The 24,220-nt window shown below is 60.2% G+C and overlaps 1 protein-coding gene across 2 annotated transcripts in view; it reads left to right on the top strand.

The window, feature by feature from the left end:
* Positions 1-23,872, top strand: part of WDR1 (WD repeat domain 1) — a 42,095-nt gene extending 18,223 nt beyond the window's left edge. The window contains exons 5-15 of one of the 2 annotated variants that reach the window (XM_057309642.1): positions 503-683; positions 8,157-8,234; positions 8,592-8,672; positions 9,016-9,249; positions 12,072-12,164; positions 13,720-13,871; positions 15,050-15,137; positions 16,407-16,517; positions 19,404-19,577; positions 21,134-21,278; positions 22,756-23,872. In XM_057309642.1, the coding sequence (XP_057165625.1) occupies positions 503-683; positions 8,157-8,234; positions 8,592-8,672; positions 9,016-9,249; positions 12,072-12,164; positions 13,720-13,871; positions 15,050-15,137; positions 16,407-16,517; positions 19,404-19,577; positions 21,134-21,278; positions 22,756-22,862 (1,444 nt within the window). In that variant the 3' untranslated portion in view covers positions 22,863-23,872. Of the gene's footprint in view, positions 1-502; positions 684-8,156; positions 8,235-8,591; positions 8,673-9,015; positions 9,250-12,071; positions 12,165-13,716; positions 13,872-15,049; positions 15,138-16,406; positions 16,518-19,403; positions 19,578-21,133; positions 21,279-22,755 lie in introns of both variants that reach the window. The other variant, XM_057309643.1, reaches the window with a different exon arrangement.
* The last annotated feature ends 348 nt before the right edge of the window (positions 23,873-24,220 follow it).

Below are 24,220 nucleotides of genomic sequence, written 5' to 3'. Positions count from 1 at the left end.
GTTCGTTCTGCCGTAGTTTTTCAGGTCATCCAATTGGTCTTAACAATTCAGTTTTCATTCGAACACCGAGTAACCCCCACGGTATGTTTGCATCGGATGCCAGCTGAGAGCAAGGCACCATCTCCTTCTGGTAGGGGATGGTAGCTGCTAACTACCTTGGTCCCACCCAAAACAACCGTTAGGAAACGGATAAGCCACAGAGCTGTTCCCCGGCAGATGTTTTTAAGGGACCTTCCACATGGGAGACTTGTTGGCCTGGACCATATAGACGCAGACCTCCGGTCCCTTCCCCAAGGCACTTGGTCTCGGAATCTTTGACAAACAGCACACGGAGCTGAAGCCACCGTGCCTCCAGCGTTTGCTCCTTCAGCACGTGTGCGTGAAGCGCGGCCACGAGCGCCCCCCCACCCCCCTCTGAGCACTGGCACATAGCTGCCCACCTCTCATCGACCGTCCCCAGGGTTGATTGTTTTCTTCTTGTGACTCCTCTCTTCGGGTAAAGGTTTGGAGCCGTCTTCCTGTGGGACAGTGGCTCTTCCGTGGGCGAGATCACGGGACACAACAAAGTCATCAACAGCGTGGACATCAAGCAGAGCCGACCGTACCGGCTGGCCACAGGCAGTGACGATAACTGTGCCGCGTTCTTTGAGGGGCCACCGTTCAAGTTCAAGTTTACAATTGGCGTAAGTGGACGTCCCCTCTTGGGGGGAGTTTGCATATGACACTGGCAGCCTAGACCCTCAGGCTTGCGGGCGCGTGCCATTGATGCTGTGATGTGTAGACAGAAGTTTGCAGGGGAACTTCACATGACGGTGGGACAGCACACTAGCCGCCTGCCCACGTGGCCCTGCGCTCGGGTCAGCAGGGCTGCTTCCAACAGAGAGGGACCCGCCCTGGGAGATGTGTGTGTTTCTGGGGTTGCGGGGAGGGCAGGGAGGGCACCTCTCTGCCCTGTGACCAGGTGAGCATCCTGGCCTGGAGGGGCTTTGTTAGAAAGGGGTAGCCCAGGGTTGTCTCTGGTTCTGCCAACTTGAGCCGCCCAGGTGGTGGAGCTGGTGAGCTTCCAGGGACACCCGGCTTCGTCTCCGGTGAGATGATGAGGGCGGGGTCACAGCTGGAATGACACGTGATGAGGAGAGTTAGATGCTTTGCCTGTAGAAGACACCTGTCCCGACACCTTAGCAGGGTGTCTTAGCTCTGCCCCTGCTCCCTGGTTGGGCAAGGGTCTGAACCCAAGCCTCATTTTTCCCGTCTGCAAGGTGGGTATGGGGGTATCGATACAGTGCGTTTATCCATGAACTTAACTGCATAGCTGCCCACGGGTCCAGAGCAGTTCCCTGTCCTATCTCATCAAGGATTAATGAGAGAATGTCCTTAAAGTGGCTCCATGGGGACCGCTGTTTACTTCAATGACTGAGCCCAGTGATTCATAAACCGCGGGCAGGGTGTGGCTGGAAAGGATGATGCCACTTCCTCAGCAGGTCCCCACAGGGTAGCCCTCGGGCGGTGGGCAGCATCTGCAGTGCAGATCGTGGCTCGGCTATGGAAGGGCTCTGCAGGGGTGCATGCCCTGCCGGCGGTGAAACAGACTCCGGTCTGCCCCCAGGGCCCCTGAGCAGGGCCAGGCGGCTGCATGGGAAGCCCAGCAAGGCCTTCTGTGCCCCACGGGGCGTGCAGCTCGGAGCTCTTTTTGCAGCGGTTCTTGTGGCCGTCTCCTGTGGCTGCCGCCTGGTTGGCAGGTGGTGGGGGCTTTGTCGAAGGCTGTGTTCAATGTCAGTGTTTTCTAAGTGCAGGTAGAGGTACGGTGGGATGAGTCAGATAACTGAACATCCTGCTTTGCACCCAGGAGAGGAAGGAGGAGGGAGGTAAGAGCTTTCTGCGGCAACAGGAGGCTGTCCTTGCATGTCTCAGTGAAGCTGTCCCTGCTCCCAAGTCCCCCTCCTCCCTCTCACTGCTTTATGTCACTTGGCCATGATCTGGGCTGTGGGCTGATAAGGCTCCTCTCCCTGCCCCAGGAGGGATCACTTCCTCTTTGCAGATGGGGACTAAACCCAGCCTGGAGCAGCTCAGCGGCAAGTCGGCAGAGCCAGGTTTGAGCCCAGGCAGCCCGAGCCTGACTTCAGCATGCTGCCAGCCTTCTCTGTGTGCTCACTTGGGCACTTGGCCGGAATAATCTTTCTCTTTCCGTTTTCCTTTCTAATGTGAGAACACAAGCCGTCACTCCAAGGCCCGGGCCTAGGGCTGTCGGGTACAAACATTGTCCAAGCTGGCACCTGCGTACAGGTGGGCACACAGCTTGTCCTTAGGTCTGCCTGTGGAGCCTGTCACCCATGGGTCCTGCGTCAGGACCTGGCTGAAGACAGGAGTGAGGGATGCTGGGTGGCAGCCCAGCACCGCCGCTGGCTGGCTCTGTGACCCTTGGATGGGCCAGTGGTGTGTCTGGGTCCCCTCCGTAGACGGGACGGTGACCGCCATCCTCTGCTGGCCCCGCAGACCTGTGGGAGGACGTGAGATGCTAGCCAATGTCGGATCAGTGTGTCCACGAGAGTTCTTTAGGCTTCTGTCGGAGAAGATTCTAACAGGCTCAGATGGCCAGCGAATAAAGGATGGGGAGAGCACTCGGGGCCCCACACCCACCCAAATCTCCTGTCAAGTGTTGACAACTGTGTAGGTCAGTCTGACTTAAGCACGTGTATCTGCCCTCAGAGCCCCTCGAGTGCAGCTGGAGCGGGTGGCTGGCCGCCTGCCCATCCAGGCTCCAGCTTCTCGCCGTCACCCCTCACCAACAAGGGGTGAGCTTGTCAGGAGCACAGAGGGGTTGAGCTCAAGTTGCCGCCTTCGGAGAGACTGAGTTGTGCTCTCGGTTTCAGTACGTGCTGGAATAAAGTGCTGGTGGTGCGTGTACCCGAGGGGAGGTGTTTCAGACAAGCCGGCGTGACCGAATGTACTCGCGTCAGCCCGCCTGGCCATCCTGCTGGCTTGCATGGGGGGTCTGATCGCTTTTCTCTTTGGTTCTTGAGCTGCTTGGTTTAAACCAGCTGCTCAAGTTGTGCACAGTGAGTGTAGACTCCTGATTCCTCTGGAGCGGAGTGAGGACCCGCTTCAGCCAGACTCTGCTGGGCCCTCGGGCTGTCAGTCCAGCATTAGTTTTCCTTTGCCTGAACCTGCTGTGGGCTGCAGAGGCTGCAGGAAGATGGGGTGGAGGAACCGTCACTGGAATAGCGCCCCGTCTCCCCCCATTTCAGATGCCGTGGGCCACCTGGGCAGGTGACTTCCCGGGATCGTAGGAGACCGGGTGTGGGATGGAGGCTTGAGGCATCACTGTCTCTGCTCTGGCACTGGCATTCTGTGGACAAAGGTTGGGATTCCCTTAGAAGACCCAAGAAAGAAGGGGCAGGTGGGCCCTTACCTACTCCTGCCTCTGCAGCAGGAATTTCTTCCCGCCGAGCACGTCCCTGCGTCCGATGCATGGTTAGCTTGCCCGCCTTGTCTGTGCACTTGGCCCATGGGCGCGTTGGGCGAGTTTCAGCGCCCCTCTGGCCATGCACTTCCTCTTCTGCCAGGGACGACCGCAGACGGCCCTTCTGGAGCAGGCACTTGGGAAGACTGTGTCCACAGCCAGGTGTTGTGGTCGATAGGACAGTTTATCTAATTCAGCGATTGCTTAGGTGGCACTCCTATGGCCCAGGCCACCTTGTCCAGGCTGTGGCTGTGTGATCTGGAGGTGGAAACTTCCCGAGGTTCTGAGCGTGGACGGAGCCCACCTGTGGCAGAGGGGACACCTGGTCTCCGCTCCAGCCGGCCGTGCTGTGCAGCGTGTCTGCCGCTCCCGGAGCGGCTTTCCCCTGCCACCTGTGTGGTCTTACCCATCACGGGCGGCGCTGAGCAGGGGTGTCCCACTTCCCTCTACACAGCGGAGGTGAGTTGAGCTAGAAATCTGCCTTGGCTATTATTAGAGGCATTGCCTTTCTAGGCAGTTAAGGCGAATTGGAGCTCTGCTATGCAGGATTTTCTGGTGGTATTTTTCCTGTTTCCTGACTCCCAGCAGGGGAGAAAGCAGCCGTTGCCGGCCCTTCGGCGTGTATCGGGTACCTGCTTTGTACTGGCCCTGGGCTGGGCCCACAGATGCCCTGCCTCATCCTTAGCCATTCGCCTTCCGCCCTTGTATCTGCCAGTGTTGCTTTTCAGAGAGCTATGGGTGCGTTAGTGCTGGTCATGCTTGCGGTCAGCGGGGCAGGTCTCCTTCCCCCCGTTTCGTTCCTGGTCTCCTGCGCAGGCTATGGCTGATGGCAGGGTACATGGCCTGGCCAGGCTCACAGGGACAAGCCTTCTGTCCCTTCCTCTGGTCCTCTTTCTCCAGAGGACAGTGGTTGCTGAGCCAGGGTGTCCAGGGTGGCAGGGGAAGCAGGCAGAGGGCAGGGTCACTTTTGTGTCTCTCAGCCAAGCTGAAGCAGGCGGAGGTGTGCCGCTACCCCTCTAAGCACGTGACAGGGAAGACTCCCCGGGGTGAGGGGAAGCCAGGTGTGGAGGGGGTGGTGGGCTGACTGGAGGAGTGAGGCAGTGTTGCAGGTGAGGACAGAAACCCATTTTCAGGGCACCAGCCGTAGGGGCGCGTGCTGTGCTCAGGGGGGACGAGGAGCTGGGCCCAGGCGTCTGAGCCTGTTTCTCCCTCCACGAGCTCAGGACGGGGCACAGGACAGGTGGGCAGGGCATTTCAGTGTGAGGGTTAGTAGCAGTTGTACGTTCAGGGGACAGCTGGGGCCAGTGAAACCAGGGAGGGCTCCCAGAGGAGACACCTGAGCTGACCAGCTCGTCTGCCTGGGCTCGCTGGAGTCAGGCCATGGAGCCTGGTGGTGCTCTGACCCTATCAGTGACGGGGGCTCAGGTACGTTACTTATTACCTAATGGCTTCACAACTCTGTTCTCAGTGTCGGCGGTGATGGTGGGTCAGGTGATGATGGGGGAGAGAGAATGACAGTGGGGGGTTTTCGGGGGGCTTTGCTGACACAGTAACCGCCAGAGCTCCGGTGAATGTCGACCGTGACTGATGGGCAGACAGGTGTAGACCGGACACCAAGGGCCTTCCACATTGGGATGGCCTGAGCGAGCTAGGCCTGTGGGATGGTGCTGTGACTCCTCCAGGGAGCGTGGGGAGGGCCAGGCTGCGAGCCGCGGCTGGGTTGGGCAGCCAGAGAAGAGGTCCATCGGGTGTCTGAACCCTCGCCATACCCCTCCCCCTCTGGGATGTTTCCCCAGACCCATTCCTTCTTTGTAATCAGGCCTCACCTCCCTGTGGAACAGGCTATTTTTAGTCCTCACTTTTTTGGTTAATGGGCTGTTCGCTGCTGTTTCCCTGTAAGTCGCTATTTCAGGAGCAGACATCAAGTTTCCTGCTCCTTTGGACTCTTGGCTCAAGCTGCAGGAAAAGCTGACAGGAAAGAGTTTCTAAAGCCAAAGGCCTTGGGTTCACACAGTGCCTGGTCCTCTGGGGGCATCTGCTGTTCCTGGCCCTCACTGAACCCAGGCTTTCCCACAAGCCTGCCTTGTTCCAGGGCCTGGGCAGGGACCTGCGGCATTCCAGCGGGGAGGAGGGCCTCTCTGCAAGGGCGGACATGGGCAGGTGTGGGGCTTGGGTGTCTGGTGCTGCCCTTCAGGAGGGCACCTGACTTCCGTGAGCTGGGCTTGGGATACGGGGACATTCCTGTTCTCTCAGGGAAGCAGCGAAACTGGTGGAATTGAATGGAGGCCGGCCATTGAACTCATGGCATATTCCTTATGCCTGGCAAAGGGGGATCAGCATCCCACACTGTAGCCCAGGGTCTGCTCCATTCGTTGTGCGCTCTTTTAGCATTCCAGTTCTTGGGGAGCGTGGCTGGCTCCCTTGCAGCCCCGGGTGGATGGCACCACGGTGGCATTTGGCCTGGGGAGTTAAGGGTCTGACCTGGGTGGCTCCCCTCCAGAAGGGGCCCGGCCTGCCCAGGCCCCAGAGCCAGTGCAGCCAAGCCCAGAGGTCTGGAAGAGAAACCAGAGACCCAGGTTCTCTCTGGGCCTGGTTGTCTCCTGGGAGGTGTCTGGAGGCTCCCTAAGGCCCTCGCAGTGGTAAGGTGGTGAGTGACCCGTGACCATGGTGAAGACAGAAGCAGTCAGGAGGGCTCGAGAGATCCCAGTTTGGGAAGCAGATTCCTTCCACCGTGGTTCGGATTGTGGACTGCGTCTGCTCTGGAACATGGAGCCCACGCCGTGCAGCAGGGAAGGTCAGCCCTCACACAGATGCGCGCACACGAGAAACTCTGGTCCATGGCCTCCGTGTCACCCTGCAGACCGGATGGCATGTTAGTAATGGGAACTGCCTCCCAGCGGTCCCCAAACCAGCACCACGTTCAGGCCGAAGCCGTGAGCCCATCGCACCTCCGTCACGGGCACTGGTGATGATGCCCCAGAGGACAGGCTCACGAGTCAGAGCAGAGTTGCAGCCCACGACGGTGCTCGCCAGGAAGAGGCAGGAATGAAGGCAGCTTGTGTGGATCACCCGTGTCCCTCGGCTCAGAGTGCTCGGGCTTTCCTGTCCCCGCGCCTGTGGGGGGATTCCCTCGCAGCGAGACGAAGTGCTGGCCGCTGGGGGAAGCGGTGTGGTCGCCGAAGAGCAGATGCGGGGCTGTCTCTACGCTCCGGCTCTGGACTGAACCGCGTGGGGCCCGACGTGCCTGGCCGGGAATGTCAGCAGGCAGAGATCGTGGCTCCGTGGGACGAGAGCTGCCTACACCAGGGACACCCCAACTGCGGGGCGACTGTTCTGCTCAGCCTCCCAGTTGGACTTTGCAGACACATAGGTTCCTCTGACCCAGGCTCTGTGGCTCCCCTCCTTGGGATCCTGGCTCCGATTTCTCCTGCCTGGCCTGAGTGTCTTCGCCAGTGCCGTGAGCAGCACAGCGTCCTTGAAGGGTTAGCATTACAGGAACGTTACAAATGATGTGTTCCGTGGGCTCGTTCCCTGCGGCTGCCAGTAACAAAGGACTACCAACCAGGGGCTTCAACAGGGATTTATTCTCGTATCTGGAAGGCAGATCCTGAGATCAGGTGTCAGCAGGCTTGTGTCCCCCCCGCTCCTTCCAGATTCTGTCCCCTGGCATTCCTTGGTTCGAGGGAGCGTCCTCCTGGTCTGTCTCCCTTCTTCACTTGCTCTTCCCTCCCCGACTGTGTCTATCCCGATCTCCCTCATTGGAGCACACTAGTTACTGCATTAGGGCCGCCCTAAGGACCTCATCGTACCTCAACTGCGTCCGCACAGACCCTCTTTCCTAAGGAGGTTTCCTTGTACAGGTGGCACAGTTCAGCTCGATTCAGCCCCTCACATGACACACGCATGCAGAGCCTTCACACAAGCAGCTCCTGACTTAAGTTGACTCAGTGCTTGGCCTTGGAGGGCACTGTGGGGGCAGGTGACGGGCCGGGGCTTTCCTGAAGGTTAGGTGTTTATACCCACAGAATCCCTAAACCCTTCCTACCTGGAGGAGAGTTAAGAGTTCACTTAAGGGGTGTTTTTTGCAGGTGGGGGAGGGACGTGGGGTGTTTAGAGAATGTTTTCTTTTGCAAACCCTTGGTGGAGGAAAGATTGAGTTGTTTACTTATTTAGGAAAGGGAATCATCCCTGGAGGTCATCTGGAGTCTTACTCCCCAGAAGTGCAAGACCATTATTTAATTTCTTTAAAACCTCAGTTGTTAACCCAGCTCCATCCTGATCCCACTCAGCACCTGCTGTGTGCTGGGCCCTGGAGACTCGGAGAAGAGGCCTAGGGTTCTGGGCTTGAGCTATGTCTGGGACCCTGAGGGAAGAGAGCCGGCTTTGTCTGGGCTCTGTCGGCTCTGCAGGATGAGGATGGGGGGAACTCACACATCCGACAAGCATGGGAACGGGAGGCCTAGCAGGGGACGGCCTTCGGGCACAGATAGGCCTGGGCCAAGGCAGGCAGGCTGAAGCATACCTCCCAGTGAGTCAGGAGCTGCTTTGGGCTTGTTTTATTTGAGCTCTGAGGTCATCCTGTGGACGGACAGTTGACATTGGCAGCCAGAGCAGATGTTTGAAGCAGACTGCATATTTCATAAAGAATTTCCCAGAACCTCTGTCATCAGGTGGGTAACTGTGCTCTTTCCTGCAGGACCACGGCCGCTTTGTCAACTGTGTGCGATTCTCTCCTGATGGGAACAGATTTGCCACTGCCAGCGCGGATGGCCAGGTGAGGGCCGGGGCCCGGGGCGGTGGGGGCGCATCTGACCGCCTCCCAGCTCTTGAGGGCAGGCCAACCTCCCAAAGCGGTATTTCCAGGAGGAACTAGGACTCTCCCTCCATCCCATTCCTGGAAGGCGTTCGGTTCCGGGCTGTGTCATCACAGCTTAGTGGCCCCCTTTCCATCGCTCTCCTTTTAAACGGAGCTGGGACTCCACCCGTTAGCACAGTTTTCAGATCCCTTTTTTAAGAGTCACAGTAGCAAACTCTTGAGGGTAGAGCAGGGACGAGGAAGAGCTCATTTCGCCTGCCAGCTGGTGAGCGCATCCTCCCACCTGTGACCCACATGTGCGTTGTTCCTTGAAAGATCTACATCTACGATGGAAAGACGGGAGAGAAAGTGTGTGCCCTGGGAGGAGGCAAGGCTCACGACGGAGGCATTTACGCTGTGAGTACGGATCCGTGTTGTGGGAGCGTGCCAGCGACTGGTGGGGCCGTGTCTGTGTGTGCACTCGTTGGTACACAACTCGGTGTTAGGAGCGTGAAGTGGGAGGGGGCTGAAGGAGGGGCGGCGGCGGAGAGCTTCTGGGTCCCACAGAAGGGCTGTCGTGGCCTGGAGAAGCCAGTGACCGGAGCAGGGGCCTGGACCCTGGTCCCACCGGGTCCCCACCGAGTCCCCCCTGGGTATGGCTTCTCCCTGCTCAGAAGTGGGGGCTGTGGACAGGCAGCTCTCTAAGGCCCCTTCCCACTCTGTGCTCGCTGACGTGTGGCCTGCTCTTTCATTTGCGTAGATCAGCTGGAGCCCTGATAGCACCCATTTGCTTTCTGCTTCCGGAGACAAAACCTCGAAGATTTGGGACGTCAGTGTGAACTCTGTCGTCAATACGTTTACAATGGGCTCCACCGTTCTGGACCAGCAGCTGGGCTGCTTGTGGCAGAAGGACCACCTCCTCAGCATCTCCCTGTCTGGGTACATCAATTACCTGGACAAAAACAACCCCAGCAAGCCCCTGCGGGTCATCAAGGTGAGGCTGCGCCGCGGTGGCTCTGCCTGTACCTGCCTGTAGGGCTGTCAGAGGAAGCGTGCACCCCTCGAGCAAGAGGGAGAACCTGCGTGAGGCCAGGCGGGGGACCGGCCCTGGGGTTTGGTCAAGGGCAGGATGCTAGTTGCTTTGGGGTGTGTGTTTAGCAGAAGTCGGAGGCTGATGCCGAGTTCCCCTTGAGCTTCTAGAAGCATCAGGGGGCTCGGCCTTGGGGCTGTGGACAGAGGCCCTCACTCTGCTGTCAGGAGTCCGTGTGTCCTGGGGAGAATAGCCTCCCTCAGGAGCTTACAGCTGGAGCACACGGAGCCCCAGGAGCATCGCCACAGACGGGGAGGACCAGCAGAGAGCCTGCAGGAGGCCCAGGAGGCCTTGGGACTGGACCTGGGCATCATGCGGCTCTTGAACATGGGATGGAGTGTGAGGAGACCTTGAGTTTTATGTGGTTCGAGCAGGGAAGGCACGTGGGAGGGAATGAGTGTGGAGAAACAGGTGGTCCCTGAGGTATAGAGGGCTCGAGTGCCCGGCCGGGAGTTCGTGCAGCAGCAAGCAGTGGGAGGTGGTAGGACCTCTCCCCAGCTTCTGTCCCTGTCACCTGGAGGGCTTCCTCCGGGCAGCTGATGCCCAGAGTCTGCCCTGGGTGCCCCTTCTTTTCTTGGGGGGGGGGGAGAATGCCTTCTCCTTCCTGCAGCCCGAGTGGTCTCGGTATCTCAGGAGACCAGCAGCCAGGCGAGGACCTAGGAGCTCCCCAAGCACAGGGCCAGCCCTGGTGCCGCTCCCTGTAGACCCTGCTTCTGCCTGGGAGTTGAGGGAGGCGTTGCCTGAGGTGGGAGACACTGTGTCCCATTCAAGAGGGGATGTGGCTTGCAGGGGAGGACTGATCTAGTGTCACAGCAGCATCTGTCCTCAGTGCTGGCCCCACACCTTCTGCTCCCATGATGCTCCCCCCAGCTTGACCCTAAGGACGGGGCACTGGGACCTCCTCCTTGATGGGCTCCCAGCCTGGCGCAGTGCCTATGTTACGCAGGTGTATATGGCACAGAGCCAGGGAGCGCTGGGGGAGGGGGCATGCAGGACACAGTCACTTTGCTGGGCCTCCAGACGTCATGGGGAAAATTCCTTCAGAGATTCAGGTATGGCTGTGAGCCCACTTGTGCCCAGAAGAGCAGTTTCCCGCTGGCCACTGAAAGCATGGGAACTACAGGCTGGGCTTCTGTTTTCTCCCAGGCCAGCTCAGGGACTCTTGTGGGAAAGGGAACTCCTGTTCCCGCTCCCACCGCAGCGTGTGCGCAGGAACCCGGGGGGCACTTGGTGCTGATCTCACACTGCAGAGGCGTCTGAGCCACACGTGGGGCCCGGGAGAAGGCCAAACTTAGACTAGAGTGCTCGGCCCTGCTGCACATTGAGATTGAAAAAGAGATGGATCCCTGGGGAGCCTGAGGGAGGACCGGGAGGCCTTGCAACTGGACCTGCCCCAGAGGGATTTGGGCAGAACCTGTAGGGATGGCTCTAGCTGTTGGGACTCCTAAAGCACACCCGGGGTTCTGATGTGTAGCTGGATCAGCGGTTCTTACGCTAGAAGGTCCGTCGGACTCAGCCAAGAGCCAGCTTGTTCAGACACGGTGGCTGGGTTCGCCTGTGGGTATCTGCGGGGCCCGTGCGAGCTCAGGCTCCTCACCAGCTCGCGGGTGACACTGTGGCCCCAGACAGGGCACGTGCACGGAGTCCGCGGGCATCTCCCCGGGTGCAGGTCCTGAGTCATCAGGATCGTCTGAGGACCACGCGTTAAGTATCAGGTCTGGTGGACTTTGTCCTAGGAGACGTGAGGTGGAAAGGACGCAGTGTGTCCCCTGAGAACTGTGTGCACCTTTCTTAGAAGACTGTTGTCACATTGTGGCAATAAGTGGAACCCTGCGGGATGCTTGGGAAGCCCCCGGGACGAGGCCTGTGCAGAATTGTGCCACCTGGCAGCGGAGCATGGCTGGGAAGGACCAGAGACCTGCCCACCCCAGGCCCTCGGCAGCAGTTAACAGCGAGGTTACATGTTCCCCTAGCCGGGGGGTCTGGCTATAGAGGAGTCGTCTGTGCCCGTCATGTTGCCAGTCAGGGAGGTTTTGGGCTTCAGGGCCCTCTGACAGCTTGGGTGGGGCGGGGTGTGCTGGGAGAGCAGAAGCCTCCTCACAAGCCAAGAGTTGAAGCTAGAGTTGTATGTTCTGGTTCTGGGGAGAGAACAGATTGTCAGTAGCACCCCGGGACTGTCTGGGTCTCTCTCTGGGTGGCTGGGAGCTCTCCCTGTGTTCCGCTGCTATCTGGGTCCCTGCAGGGCCCGGATGTCTCCCCACGTGCCTCTGAGCATTCGGCCCTCCTGTGACTGATCCTGTTTACTGCTGCTTCCCCACCCTGGAGGCTCAGCTCGGGGTTGGGGCTCCCCGTCGTGTGCCGGGCGTGAGCAGCATTTCCCCCGTTCGGGGCACTGCCAGGGTCAGTTGCTCAGAGCACGCCCCTGGCACCTGGGGCTTTATGAGATCCCGTCCTCGGCCCGGGTTGGGGTTGGGTGCCGGGAGGGAGGGCTGCCTGATGAGGTTTTGTCAGATGGCCAGTCAGCTGGGGAAGCGCTGGCCTCGCCGCTCATGGAAGGGGTTTCCGGGCACACGGGGGGTTGCAGGGTCTTGGCACCGATGTCAGCCGCGATGTGGAGGGTCTCTGCCTCATTCCCTAGGGGCACAGTCAGTGGAGGGCGGTTGGCAGGTTGCAGAGGCAGAATGGCGTGTTCTCAGCTCAGCCCGCCCCGTCCATCTCCTCCGCAGGGTCACAGCAAATCCATCCAGTGTCTGACGGTGCATAAAAACGGCGGCAAGTCCTACATCTACTCCGGGAGCCACGACGGACACATTAATATCCTTTGGCTTACAGAGCTGGCTCCGGGACCACTGGCAGGAGAGGTGGGAGTGTTCTGTCCCCATGGAGCCAGGGGCCAGGCCTGCCAGGTGGCAGCAGCAGGGCTCCGACCACCGGGTGTGTCCACGCTGGGGGCCCCTGGCTCCAGGCTGCAGCCTTGACCCGATGGGTCACTTCTCTGTGCAGCTGTAAGTCGCTGTTCAACTCTGAATCGAGCTGCTGCTCCCGCCTGGGCCCCGAGTGCTGCCTGATCCCTCCCACAAGCCGTGAGTCAGGAGTCTTAGGATTCTGTAGGACCTAGAACCTGTCAGTACTGTCCCGTTGTTTTAAAAACAGAGAACAGAAGCTCAGAATGCTCGAGTGCCTTCCCCAGGGTCACACCACTGGTCAGCCGCAGCTGGGACTGGAACCCGAATGTCCCTTCTGCTGAGGTTCTGTGCAGTCCAGTGAGACTTTCCCTGGAGGCATGTGAAGCAGCCCCTACAGCCCCCACTGTGTGTGTGGCCTGGGGCTCCCCCTCCTCCCAGGACTGTTGTCTGTGGGGTGCTGGGGTGTAGGCTGACTCAGCCCTGCAGGGCTTTGCGGTTTTCACAAGACAGCGCCAGCTAGGGAGGTCTCCCCACAGCCCTGGGGTAGAAGGACAGATGAGTCACCCGCCACCGCATTAAATGTAAGGAGGGTAGTGTATCACCATACACTTCACTGCATTGTCATCAGGGGCAGAGAAGGCTCTAGGGTCTGTCCCTCCTGGAGCGGCGTGCCAGTCTGCAGTCATGTTGTCTTCAGCTGCCCTGGCGTGGCTCCCCTCCTGGTGCGACGCCGCCTCTTCCAGATCTTCCCCAGGCCCAGCGCCGGTGCACCCTGGCGCGAACTCTGATGCTCAGTGTCTGTGTGTCCTTGGGTATCCAGCGCTGGGGTCTCCATCACGAGAGCATGTCAGCCGTGGAGCCTACCTGTGGCGTTGTAGAGGCAACAGTAATCTGCGTTTGAGATGAGATTTCCTCCTGGAAATCTCACTTAAAACACCCCCTCCCCCTGAGCACCTCAAACTCATGGTGTGTAAACTCCGCCAAGGTGGGTCAGCCCCGTGCTGCTGCCGGGCGGCCCCTGGCCAGCCGTCCTCCGAGCGGGGAGGCGCAGCCGGCCTCGTGCTGACGGCCCCAGGCTTGTCAGCACTCAGGACGTGGAGTGAAGCATGGGCTCGGTGCCCAGTGAGAGGCCGTTTCCTCCCCACGGAGGCCGCCGCGGCCAGGCTGCGGTCTGTGTGCACCAGTAGCCCGCGGGGACCGCACACATCATACCGCGTCGCCTGGCCGTGCACGGCGCTGCTGCAGGTGGTCCGGCCGCACTGCTCAGCGTGTCCTCAGTGGCCCGCTGCCGGTCACCAGGACGACTGTTCTGGAATTCGGACTTACACTTGCCCTAGACGTCCCCTCGGGCCCTGTGTTCCCAGCCCCGTCCCAAGTCGAGGCCCTGGAGGTGGGACGGCCATGCCTCCCCGGTGGGGCCTGCCCCGTGTCCTGGAGGCGGCTTTTCCTTAACCCCGCCCCACATTACTGGGATTCAGAGACGGGGGAGAATGACTCCTTCGCCGGGAAGGGCCACACGAACCAGGTGTCCAGGATGACGGTGGACGAGTCGGGGCAGCTGGTGAGCTGCAGCATGGACGACACGGTGCGGTACACCAACCTCACGCTGCGGGACTACAGGTGAGGGCTGCCGGGGGCCGGGGCCACGGTGCACCCCGGAACGGGGGCCCTTTGCCCGCACTGCTTCTGGCTCTCAGTGGCACTTGGCCCTTCTCACTGCTCTCCCTCGACGACTCCTGTGGCCAGGCCCTCGGCTGGGGGCCGGGTGAGAGTCCAGGTGGCCCGTGTGGACGGTGACCTGTGTAGACTCTGCCTGGGAACCAGGCGGAACATCTCAGCCCAGATGCCCTCCTCGTTCTATTCCTCATCAGCCAAGGAAGGGGACAGAGAAGCTGGCCTTGCGGGCTGTTGGGAAGGCCTAAAGGCCCTCACAGCTCCCTGCACATGGGAGGTGCTCTGAGGAAGCGGCAGCGTGGTGTGGTTTTGCTCCGGTGCCTTGAACTGGCCGTCCTTGGCTCCGGGACATAATTGTTAACAACCTGTGGCTTCCTGTGCAGGGTGAGGAGGGGGAGAGCAGGGTCTGGTCGTGGAAGTACGGGCTGGGAACCTGCAGCTCCCACCCCCACCAAGGTGCCCCAGAACCGGTGTCCAGGCCCTGGCCGTCCTCTGTGCTGCTGCCCCGTGCTGCCCTGCATTAGCACGGCCCTTGCGAGAGCCTTCCCACTGCACGCAGAGCTGCGCCCTCGGCCTCACAGGAGAGAGACCCCGAGGCACAGCCACAGTCTGGTGACCTGAGCCGCAGGGACCCCACGCTTGGCCCGGTCACATGGGATTTTCCTTAGTTTACTATTTTCAAGAAGTTTTTTTGTGTGTGCAAGATTTTCCAGGGCATGTTTTCATGGCATTAGCCAAAAACAAAGACCTGATTCTCATCTGTGAAAGTATCTGCTTCCTCAGGAGAGTCACCCTGCTGAGCAGAGTGGCTGTGACTGTGGGAGCGGGAGGTGGGCTCAGTTCCTTCTGTACCCAGGGATCGCCAGGGTCTGTGGCCGGTGGACTCAGGACGAGAGTGGGATCGGGTCCGCCAGCCCCCGCGTGATTTCCAATCTCTTTCCCTGGGGCAGGGGGTCCTTTCTCACTGGTCCCGGGTTCTAGCACATGGCTCTCTCAGTGTGGCTGGAGTAGCTTCTCCGCTTCCTGACCCCTGAGCTGCTGTGGGTGTGCAGTGAGCGTGTGCCCAACACACACATCACGCCCCCGTGAGGTGGGCGTAACACGTTTTCCCTTGTCTCCACCAGCGGGCAGGGAGTCGTGAAGATGGACGTCCAACCCAAGTGCGTGGCTGTGGGCCCCGGAGGCTACGCTGTGGTCGTGTGCATCGGCCAGGTACGGTCCGCTTCAGTGTGGCGGGGAGGACTGGGCGGCAGAACGGAGCTGGCGGGGCGCGGCCTCTGACCTCCCCTGGCCTCCTGTTCGGCCGAGCTCTGATACGTGTCTGTCCAAGTTCCACGTGCACGCGTGTTCAGTCAGTCAGTCCTCTCCGGTAGACACGTCCTACCCGCTTTACAGACAAGGGGAAAGAGGCCCAGGGAGGGTCGGTTGCTTGCCCAGGGTCTGCGGCTGCCAGAGGGCCCGGCTGTCGGGCATTAGCCTCCCTGGGTGTCCGTCAGCCCGGGGGCGCCTGCCGGGCCACAGCCCTGAGTCTTGGAGCTGTGTGACTCCCCACATGTTCTGCCATCTCCAGGGCCGAAGCGTGTGCAGCACATTCATTAGGGACTTTATTTACTCTGAACGTCGAATTCCGGCTTTGCGACGTGTAGGCACTGGCAGGTTCTTCTGCCTTGGAAGCTGAGGTTCAGGACAGAGCTGTCCCCACAGGCAGTAAGCAGCTGAGCCAGGCTCAAGCCCCAGCTGGTCTGTCTGCTGGGCCCTCCGTTGGCCTGGTCACCCGGGCACCCAGCCCTGCCTGGGGACTCCGCCCTGCCCCCGCCCGAGGCGGAGGGAAGTGAGCCAGGTGCTGGCTGGGGCTGAGCTTCTGGCTGCCTTGCTGTGCGCCATCTGTCCTGCCCTCCCGGCTGCCGGGATGAGTCGTGCGCGGGGGGGGGGGCTGGTGGGGAGCAAAGAGCTTCTGTGGACCTGGGGCCCGGCTCTGCGGTCTGCTCGCCGGCGCCCACACCTGGGACACAGTTTTGGTCTGGAAGACGGGTGCCAGCGCTGCCTCCCCAGGTGTGGGAGCCGCTCACGGCACATGTAGGATGTTCACGTGCTGCGCGTCGGAGCTGCGACGGGGCTTGCTTTGGACCTCGGATGCCAGAACTTAGAATCCGGCGTGTCCGGGGTATTCCCGGTGCTGCTTTAGAGCCTTGCTCTTCTAAACGCTGTGTCCCTCGAACCTCACGAGAAGGCCGTTCAGCAGAGCCCCTTCACTGTGTGATGCGAGGAAGGAAAGGTCTGACGTCAGGACGTTTCCCGAGAAGTTGGTGCTCGTGGTGACGATGACAGCAGCCGATAGTTGTTATGACTGTGACTGGGAGCAGTTACGGTTCCCAGTGGCTGACGAGGGAGGAAGCACAACGCAGGGTCACAGGGCCCCCGCCCCCAGCAGCCAGCGGTCTGTCCCCGGCCTCGGTGCCCTGACTGCTGTCTGATTTTCAGATCGTCCTGCTCAAGGATCAGAAGAAGTGCTTCAGCATTGACAGCCCCGGCTACGAGCCCGAAGTGGTAGCGGTGCACCCCAGCGGTGACACAGTGGCTATCGGGGGCACGGTGAGTCTCCTGTCCCGCATGTCCTCTGACCCCGGCTGTCTGGGCGGTTTGGGGGTGACACGGGCTGCGTGAGTGCGGAGCTGTCCCGAGGCAGATCAGCAGGAAAGTGGTGGGAGACCAAGGGCCCGCGCAACGAGAGGGGGCTGGGCTGGGAGCACTCAGCAGGGGGGACCGCTGGGCCGTCAACCACGTGAGTGCTTGGGGCACACGTGACTTAGCGTGTTCAGAGAGGACCAGCGTGGAGGAGCTGGGCTGGCGGGTTGTAGGTAGGAGCATGACAGGAAGATTGCTGACACCTGAAAAGCGGCAGTAACCGGATGGGTCCAGGGTTTTCCTTCCGCGCTTACGCTGTCCTGCAGACTGTGGTGCTCCCGCCCCTCTAAACCGAAAGCCTCGGGGACCCAGTGGTCCCTGCCTGCCAGGCCAAGTCCTGAGTGCTTTACAGACCGGCTCCCTTTGTCCCATCTGGCCCTGGGGGGCTCAGGTGCCCTGATGAAGGAGTTCTGCAGCCGAGATGGCAGACTTCGCCCCCAGGGATGGAAGCCAGCGTTGGGCAGTGCCTGCCGGGTCACCTGCAGGTGCCTTCTGTGAAACCGCCTGCTCCCCAGCTGCTCGAGGACCCCAGGGGCCAGCTGCCCACAGAGAGGCCCGTGGCCGTTTGCGCAGAGCCGGCGTGAGGGCTGAGGAAAGGCTGGTCTGCGGGCAGGGCTTGGCCCAGTAGCTGGCCTGTGGGACGCATCAGCTCGGCACTGGCCACTCCACTTGCCCCCCCCAGGCAGTCCCACCTCCAGTCTCAGAAATGGTCCTTGCTGCCCCCGCCTCCAGCCTGGAGGAGGACCAGCCAGACAGGCCCCTGGGCGCTCTGACAGCAGGTCAGAGTGCCTGCCTGAGCGGGTGAGGGAGCCCCCCCACCACGGCCACAGGCTGTTCCTTCCCCCAGGGAGCCCGTGGGCACAGTGTCGAGCCACCACTGCCCAGACACGGAGAGCAGGGCTTGTCGGCCCTTGCACTGTCGCTCTTCCTCTGTGTTGCCATGGCTGTGAGACACGTGGACTTCGCTGGTTGTCCCAGACGAGTAAGGTGTGTCCCGTCTGTGTGGCTGCCCCTCCACGAGGCACTGCATCCCCGCCTGCCAAGCAGCCCAGCCAAGCCCCGGACACGGCAGCAGCCCCACTGCCTCCCACAGGGTTCCCGTTGGCCCTGCTCTCCTGCAGTGCTCTGCCCAGAACTGTCCCTGTAGGCCAGCACCCCCACAGTGCTGGCGGTCCCTTCTGGGCCTGTCACTCCTCCTTTCCCGAATACCTGCCCTCTGGCATGTTTTGAGAAACAGCCTTCCCTTTTCTAGGGAGGAGTTCACAGCCATGGTCCTGGGGCAGGAGGTCGGAGTCAGATGTGGGGTTTGAACCTGGTGTTCCCCCTTGCACGGCCATAGCACCATGTCCTGCTTACTAGACGTTTACCTTTTTTCCACTTAAGAAGGAGAGATGGTTATCTCGTCATCCCCTCAACTCCCACGTCAAGGTCTTGGCAGCTTTCCTCTTCCTGGTTGTCTGCCAGCCCCAGGCCTGTGAGTCTCCGTGATCACACAGGACACTCCTGTGTTTATACCAAGTTTCCCTGTTGTCCCCCACATACTGGTACTCTTGGTTTATTTTACTGACATGCGGGCAAGTGGCCGTCCCGTCGCGTCGTTAGCGCGGTGGTGGATATTGGTGCTGTGTCCCTCCTGTGACATCCTCTGTGTGCAGTCTGCGAGTGTGGCCGTTCCTTCCTGACAGTGCCTCCCTTGTGGGCAGTACTCACAGGACGCTGGAGCCCAGACTCCCACTGCGGTGTGCTCGTCACGTGATCTCAAGGACTTCTGCACTCACAGCCCCTGCAGGGGTTGTACATGGCCGCTCTCCTCTGTTGGAGGCAGAGCCAGGCTGTGTCGTGGACGGAGCTAGGAGACCTTAGATGATCTTTGCCACTCAGACAGCTCAGCTGTCCCCAGAGGGCAGGCTGGTCCTTGATCTTCCTCCTTCCAGGGCAGCCTCGGGCAGTCACAAGGACACCACCTGTCCTGGTTCCTTCTGTCTGTCCATCCGTGCCACCTTCACGGGTTCATTCCACCGTGTGTGGCACTTTTCAGGCCCTGGACAAGTCTCTGGGGGCATGAAATGGGGAGGTCCCTGGCCTGGAGGGCAGGTGCCCAAGATGTATCCGCCTACCTGGCTGGGCTCCCACAGTACGGGCAGAACTGCCAGCAGAGCTGTCCAGACACCCCTCAGAGGCTCTGGCTGAGGAGAGCTGGGTAGAGCCGGGCGCTTGGGCATCCCACGGGCATCCCAGGCTAGAGGACCCCTGGGCAGGTGATCAGCCCATGGGCTAAGTGGCAGCTGCCCTCTGGAAGAGCAGGCGCGCCTCCCTGTGAAGAGGTGCCTGGCTCACGACACGCGTGGGGAGCTCGCTAGGAGACGGCAGGTTGGACAGACGGGGCTTGGTGCTGGAAGGAACCTCCAGGGCGCTGGGAAGGGCAGTGTGGGTACAGAGCACAGGGGGCAGGCAGTGTGGCCAGGGGTGACAGAGCCAGACCAGGGGCCCTCACTGCCATGCAAACGTGTATAGATACTTCTCAGAGTTTGCCCTGTGAACAGCTGCGTTGGAACTTACTGGAGCGTTTAAGGAGAAAGGCAGAGTCCTGAACACCAGACACACAGAACCAGAATTGGGGGCAGCTAGCGTTCAGCATTTTAATTATGTTCCTGAGTAATGCTTGCCACTATGCCGAGCAGGCCGTGGGAGCTGCTGAAGGGTTTTAGGAGGGTATCGGGAGCGCGCGTGGACGCGCGCTCCTGCAGTGGTGCACATCTGGAAGTGACTCACTGGCCCTCTGTCCTCTTGCAGGACGGGAATGTCCGCTTGTACTCCATCCTAGGCACCACGCTGAAGGACGAGGGCAAGCTCCTGGAGGCCAAGGGCCCCGTGACCGATGTCGCGTATTCCCACGATGGCGCCTTCCTCGCCGTGTGCGACGCCAGCAAAGTGGTCACGGTCTTCAGTGTTGCTGACGGCTACTCGGTGAGTGGGCGGCCGGGGCGGCCCTGTCCCCGTGCTGGGCAGTGCGGATGGCGGGTGGGGGCCGTGGCCTCTCCCCCCTGTCATCAACCTGGCAGTCACTTGAGACTACGTGGCTTCCTTGCTCGCAGAGCTGAATGGTGTGAGACAAGGAGGTGCACCTGTCGTCCAGGAGCTCATGGTGGTGTGAGGTAGAACAGTCGCCGGAAAGTTAGGGCCCTGGGCTGCGTCAGGCTTGCTATGAAGACATGCTGATTGGTTCACCTGGGCTGCCCGGCTCAGTGACTTCCTGGCTGCTTCTCTGTCGAAGGGCTGAAACTAGATTTTCTTCTCGAGTCTCATTACCGTTGAGGTCTCGTGAAGATGAGCGTGGATCAGCCCGGCGCTGCCTCGCGTGTGGGGGCGCTGAGCCACGGGCTGGCGAGGGCGGGCCAGGGTGCAGAGGCACCAGGGCATGGGGGAAACAGCCGAGGGCCGACAGCGGTCCATTTGCCCCGGTTCACAGACCAGAGACAGCTTCACTAGGGGTGCGGTCACTTGCTGGGTACGGCCAGAGCAGGGGCACAGGATGATGGCGGGTCTTTGGTCCCGGCCGGCACCGCGCCAGCCCCCAGCACTTGGTTGGTTTTGGAATCCAGCAGAGGTGAACATTTACACCTAGGTTTTGCTATTAACGTCTCCCCGTGTTACGTTGTCCGTCCAGTGATCTTAATTCAGGTGCACTTGAATTACAGGGCTCTCCGCACTCCCTGTAAACACCTGCTTAGGCACTAACTAGCCTTGCGTCTCTTCGGTCTGTCTGATGCTCCAGTGTCCTTCTGACCAAACGCAGGTGTACGCTTGCACCTCCGCTGACGTAACCCCCACCTCCCCGGGGCTGTCCTTCTGCTCCCTCGCCACATTGCCCAGCTTCTGTGTGTATCCCATTGTAAGCGATTCCGTGTACACACCACAGTCTTATTGACGGCGTGCTAAGTAGACAGTTACAGGGAGGGATCAACACAGCACAGAACAGGCAAACTTGACAGTCATCATCAGGTCGACCTTTTCTGGGGATTAAGAAAATAGAATGCCTTGAAGAAAAAGCATTCGTACAGCATCAGGAAAGGGCCAGTCCTGCAGTGCGCAGGCTCCGTCCAGCCCCGGCCCAGCCTGCGGAGTAGCGAGGAGCCGGCAGGTGTGCGTGGGGAGAGGCCGGTGGCCTCCCTCTGCTGCCTGAGCTTGCTCTGAGCACCACCTGCCCGAGCCGGGGCCTCCTTGAGCCTTCGTGTTGGCGTTGCTCTGAGCCCTGGCTGGGCCGAGGGCTAGCACTTCAGGGTGGGTGCCGTGGCGGAGGCTGTCCGGGGTCCCAGGGGCACGGTGGCTACTGCCTGCTGCTGGGCCGCGCCCTCTGGGCCTCCTCACAGAGCAGTGGGCACCTCGGATTCCTGTGAGGCCTCCGTGTGGCGTGCCTGGCGGAGAGAGTACTGCGTCAGCGTTGGCCCTTAAGGGCAGGTGAGATGACACGCGCCCCTCTGGCCTGAACCCTGACCTACCACCTGTTTTCAACCCACGACTAGGAGAACAATGTATTTTACGGACACCACGCGAAGATCGTCTGCCTGGCCTGGTCACCAGACAACGAGCACTTCGCCTCCGGCGGCATGGACATGATGGTGTACGTCTGGACCCTGAGTGACCCCGAGACCAGGGTCAAGATCCAAGGTGACTCTCTGCTCCCACCTCGGCTCCCCAGGCAGCCCCAGAGAACCTGTCCCCAAGCCTGAGTGTCCCATCTGTGCTTCCGGGAAGTTACCCCAGAGAGGCATGGTGCTCATTCTGCCGGCCCCTGCTAGACACACAGAGGGATCAACGATGCACGAGTCCCAGCGTGAGAGTAGGTGGCCTCCATTCACCAGGCACATACCTTAGCACATGGGGGTCCCTCTTGACATCTCTTCTTAGCCCGTTGGGCTTCCATAAGAAAGTTCCACCGACTGGGCGGCTTATAAACCACAGAATTACTGCTCACTGCTCAGGAGGCTGAATTCCCGGATAGGGGGTCAGCATGGCTGGGGCGTGGGGGAGCTCTTCCGGGTCAGAGACTTTGTACTGGGCCTCGCGCAGGGGAAGGGCAGTGGGCCGTGGTTGTTTAATAAGCCACTGATCCCCTTCCTGCCCTCAGCTCTTCCACGGCCCTGCCTCTTGATACCACGGCCTTGGGGATTAGGTTTTCGGCATACAGTTTTGGGGGGCAGACACAAACATTCAGACCACAGCACTTTCCCTTCCACCACCCCACCCCCTAAATGAAACTGCTGACCAGGTTCTCTCTCTGCGATGGGCAGTGTTCAGTGGGAGGGTAACAGAGCCTCCTGTGGACCTCCCGTGTTTCTAGCAGCCCCGTTTAAAGAAAAAAAAAAAAGTGAAATTATTCTTAATAGTAAGCTTTATTTAGCCAAACGTATTTTTTCTACATGTGGCAATAGCTCGCTTCAAAGTCTGTAGTCACACGTGGCTCATGGACCCGGGAGGGACCATGTCTGTCCAGGGTAGATCTGAAATTCTCCTGTCTCAGTGTCACCCGCAGCCAGATGGGAGGGCCGGTAGAAGGCGGCACAGAACAGATTGCCGGGGTCCCCTGCTCTGTGGGTTTGTAGTACGACCCTCTGGGTCTGGAGGGCAGAGGCAGGAGAGAGAGGACTGTGTTCACCCCTGGTGCAGCTCTCACAGAGGGGGACCCGAGAGGCTCGGCCCGTGTCTCTCAGGGTATTCTGGTCACCGGTCCACCAGAGGTTTCTCGGCCTTTATTATTGTCCATCCCCCCCCCCCCGCCCATTTATTACCACAGATACACCAGGGGGCTGTTCCTGTGTATCCTGTATTGTTGCTTTAGGCATAAAGAGAAACCGACTTTGCACCCGCTTGGGGGAGGAACAGTTGTGTCTCCAGGGGACATTGGTTGTCAGGACAGGACCATGTCTGGGAGGGGCGGCAGGGATGCTGGCTTGAGAACGCCTGCCCCCACCGTCCACCTTCCAGACGCTCAGGCTTCCGTGAAGAGGGATGGGGTCTGATGAACTGCGGTCCACGGTCAGGTTCTCGGCCCCTTGTGGCTGTTGGCACGCTTGTCCCCTGCGCCTCGTCCGAGGGGCTGGGGAGCCGAGCCGCGGGCTCCCCTCAGCGCCTTCTTCCCCCGCAGATGCTCACCGGCTCCACCACGTCAGCAGCCTGGCCTGGCTGGACGAGCACACGCTGGTCACCACCTCCCACGACGCCTCTGTCAAAGAGTGGACAATCACCTACTGAGGGGCCCCCTCCTTTGGACGGACCGAATCAGGGACTAGAGCTTAACCGCAGCAGAACACGTCGTTTCTCTACACATTTCTGTCCTGCGCCCCCACGCCCCGCCCCGCTCAGCAGAGAGGGCCCTAGCGCGAGTGCCCTCGTCTCTGCAGGGTGTCCTATCTGTACACGTCCTTCTGAAAGCTTTAGACAGTAACAGTTTGCACATGAGAAATAAAGCAAGCACTTAAACAACGTGTGGAGCGTAACTCACACCCACCACCCACCCCAGCCCGAGTGCAGAACATTCCAGAGGCAGAGCCTCGAAAGCACACAGATCCGCCCCCGCGGCTCTTGCCATCTGTCAGGGGAGGCTGCGGTTGTGGGCCGGCCCCCACCCCCCCACCCCCGCGGATCCCCTCCCCGCAGACCCCGTCCCTGCAGCGCGCCCTCTGCTGGCGGGACGAGGGGCCCCGCGGCGGCTCAGCAAAGCCGGAGCTCTGCGCAGCAGGTGCCGCTCGGGCCGGAGCTCGCCGGGCTGTGTGGCCGCCTCCACGGCAGATGGGGTGCGCTCACGTGAACCTTGTATTCACTGTCTGTTTTTGTGCTTGGTTTTAAGAATGGAATTGTGGGAATTTTTTTTCTTTTTAATGTATCTTAACTGTTGCCTGTCGGTGTTTACAGGCCAGCGCGCCGAGGGCGCCGCCGCCTCCGGGTGTTCAGAGCCCGACGAGCCAGACCCAGGTGTCTCGGCCACCGTGTTGCTCCTGCTTTGATGTGTTTGTCTTTCTTTCCCCCTTCTGCCCCCAAGAGCAAAGGTTAATTTAAAGGCAGAGGTGACGTCACTGTAAACTAACCTGTCATGGTTTTCACTTTTTTTTTTTTCAGTGCAGAAATTAAAAGTAAGTATAAAGCACGGTGATTTGTAGTTTTTTTGTGTGTGTGTTGGAATTACTGGTCAGTGTTGGCTGAGAGCAATCGCTCCCTTTGCACTTGTGAAAACACTTTGAGCGCTTTAAGAGATAAGACGAAGAAGTGATTAAATGTCTTTCTCTTCACTGTGGATGGCTGATTTTGTGTGGTGGGGGGCCGTGGGGGTGGGGGCACGGAAACCTGTGCGGGAACCTTGTAGCTTCTCCCCGGCCTGCAGCCTCAGAGGGAGACAGTTCAGGAACCCAGATTGCCGGATCCACCCAGTTTGGGGAGAGAAGCCCCAGGGAAGGGGCTGGGACTTGGCAATGGCCATCCCAACTACCAGATTGCTGTGCTACCTGGGCCACCTCACCTCCCTTCTCTGGGCCTAAATTTATTTGTAAACTGAAAACATTGGACCAGAGGATCCCTAGGTTCCACCTGATTGCAAGTTCTGGGGCAGTCCATGA

Source organism: Ursus arctos, unplaced genomic scaffold (genome assembly GCF_023065955.2).
Source record: "Ursus arctos isolate Adak ecotype North America unplaced genomic scaffold, UrsArc2.0 scaffold_9, whole genome shotgun sequence".
Classification (NCBI taxonomy): Eukaryota; Metazoa; Chordata; class Mammalia; order Carnivora; family Ursidae; genus Ursus; species Ursus arctos.
The sequence above is the reverse complement of the archived record's forward strand: the minus strand, read 5'-3'. Positions and strand labels throughout refer to the sequence as shown.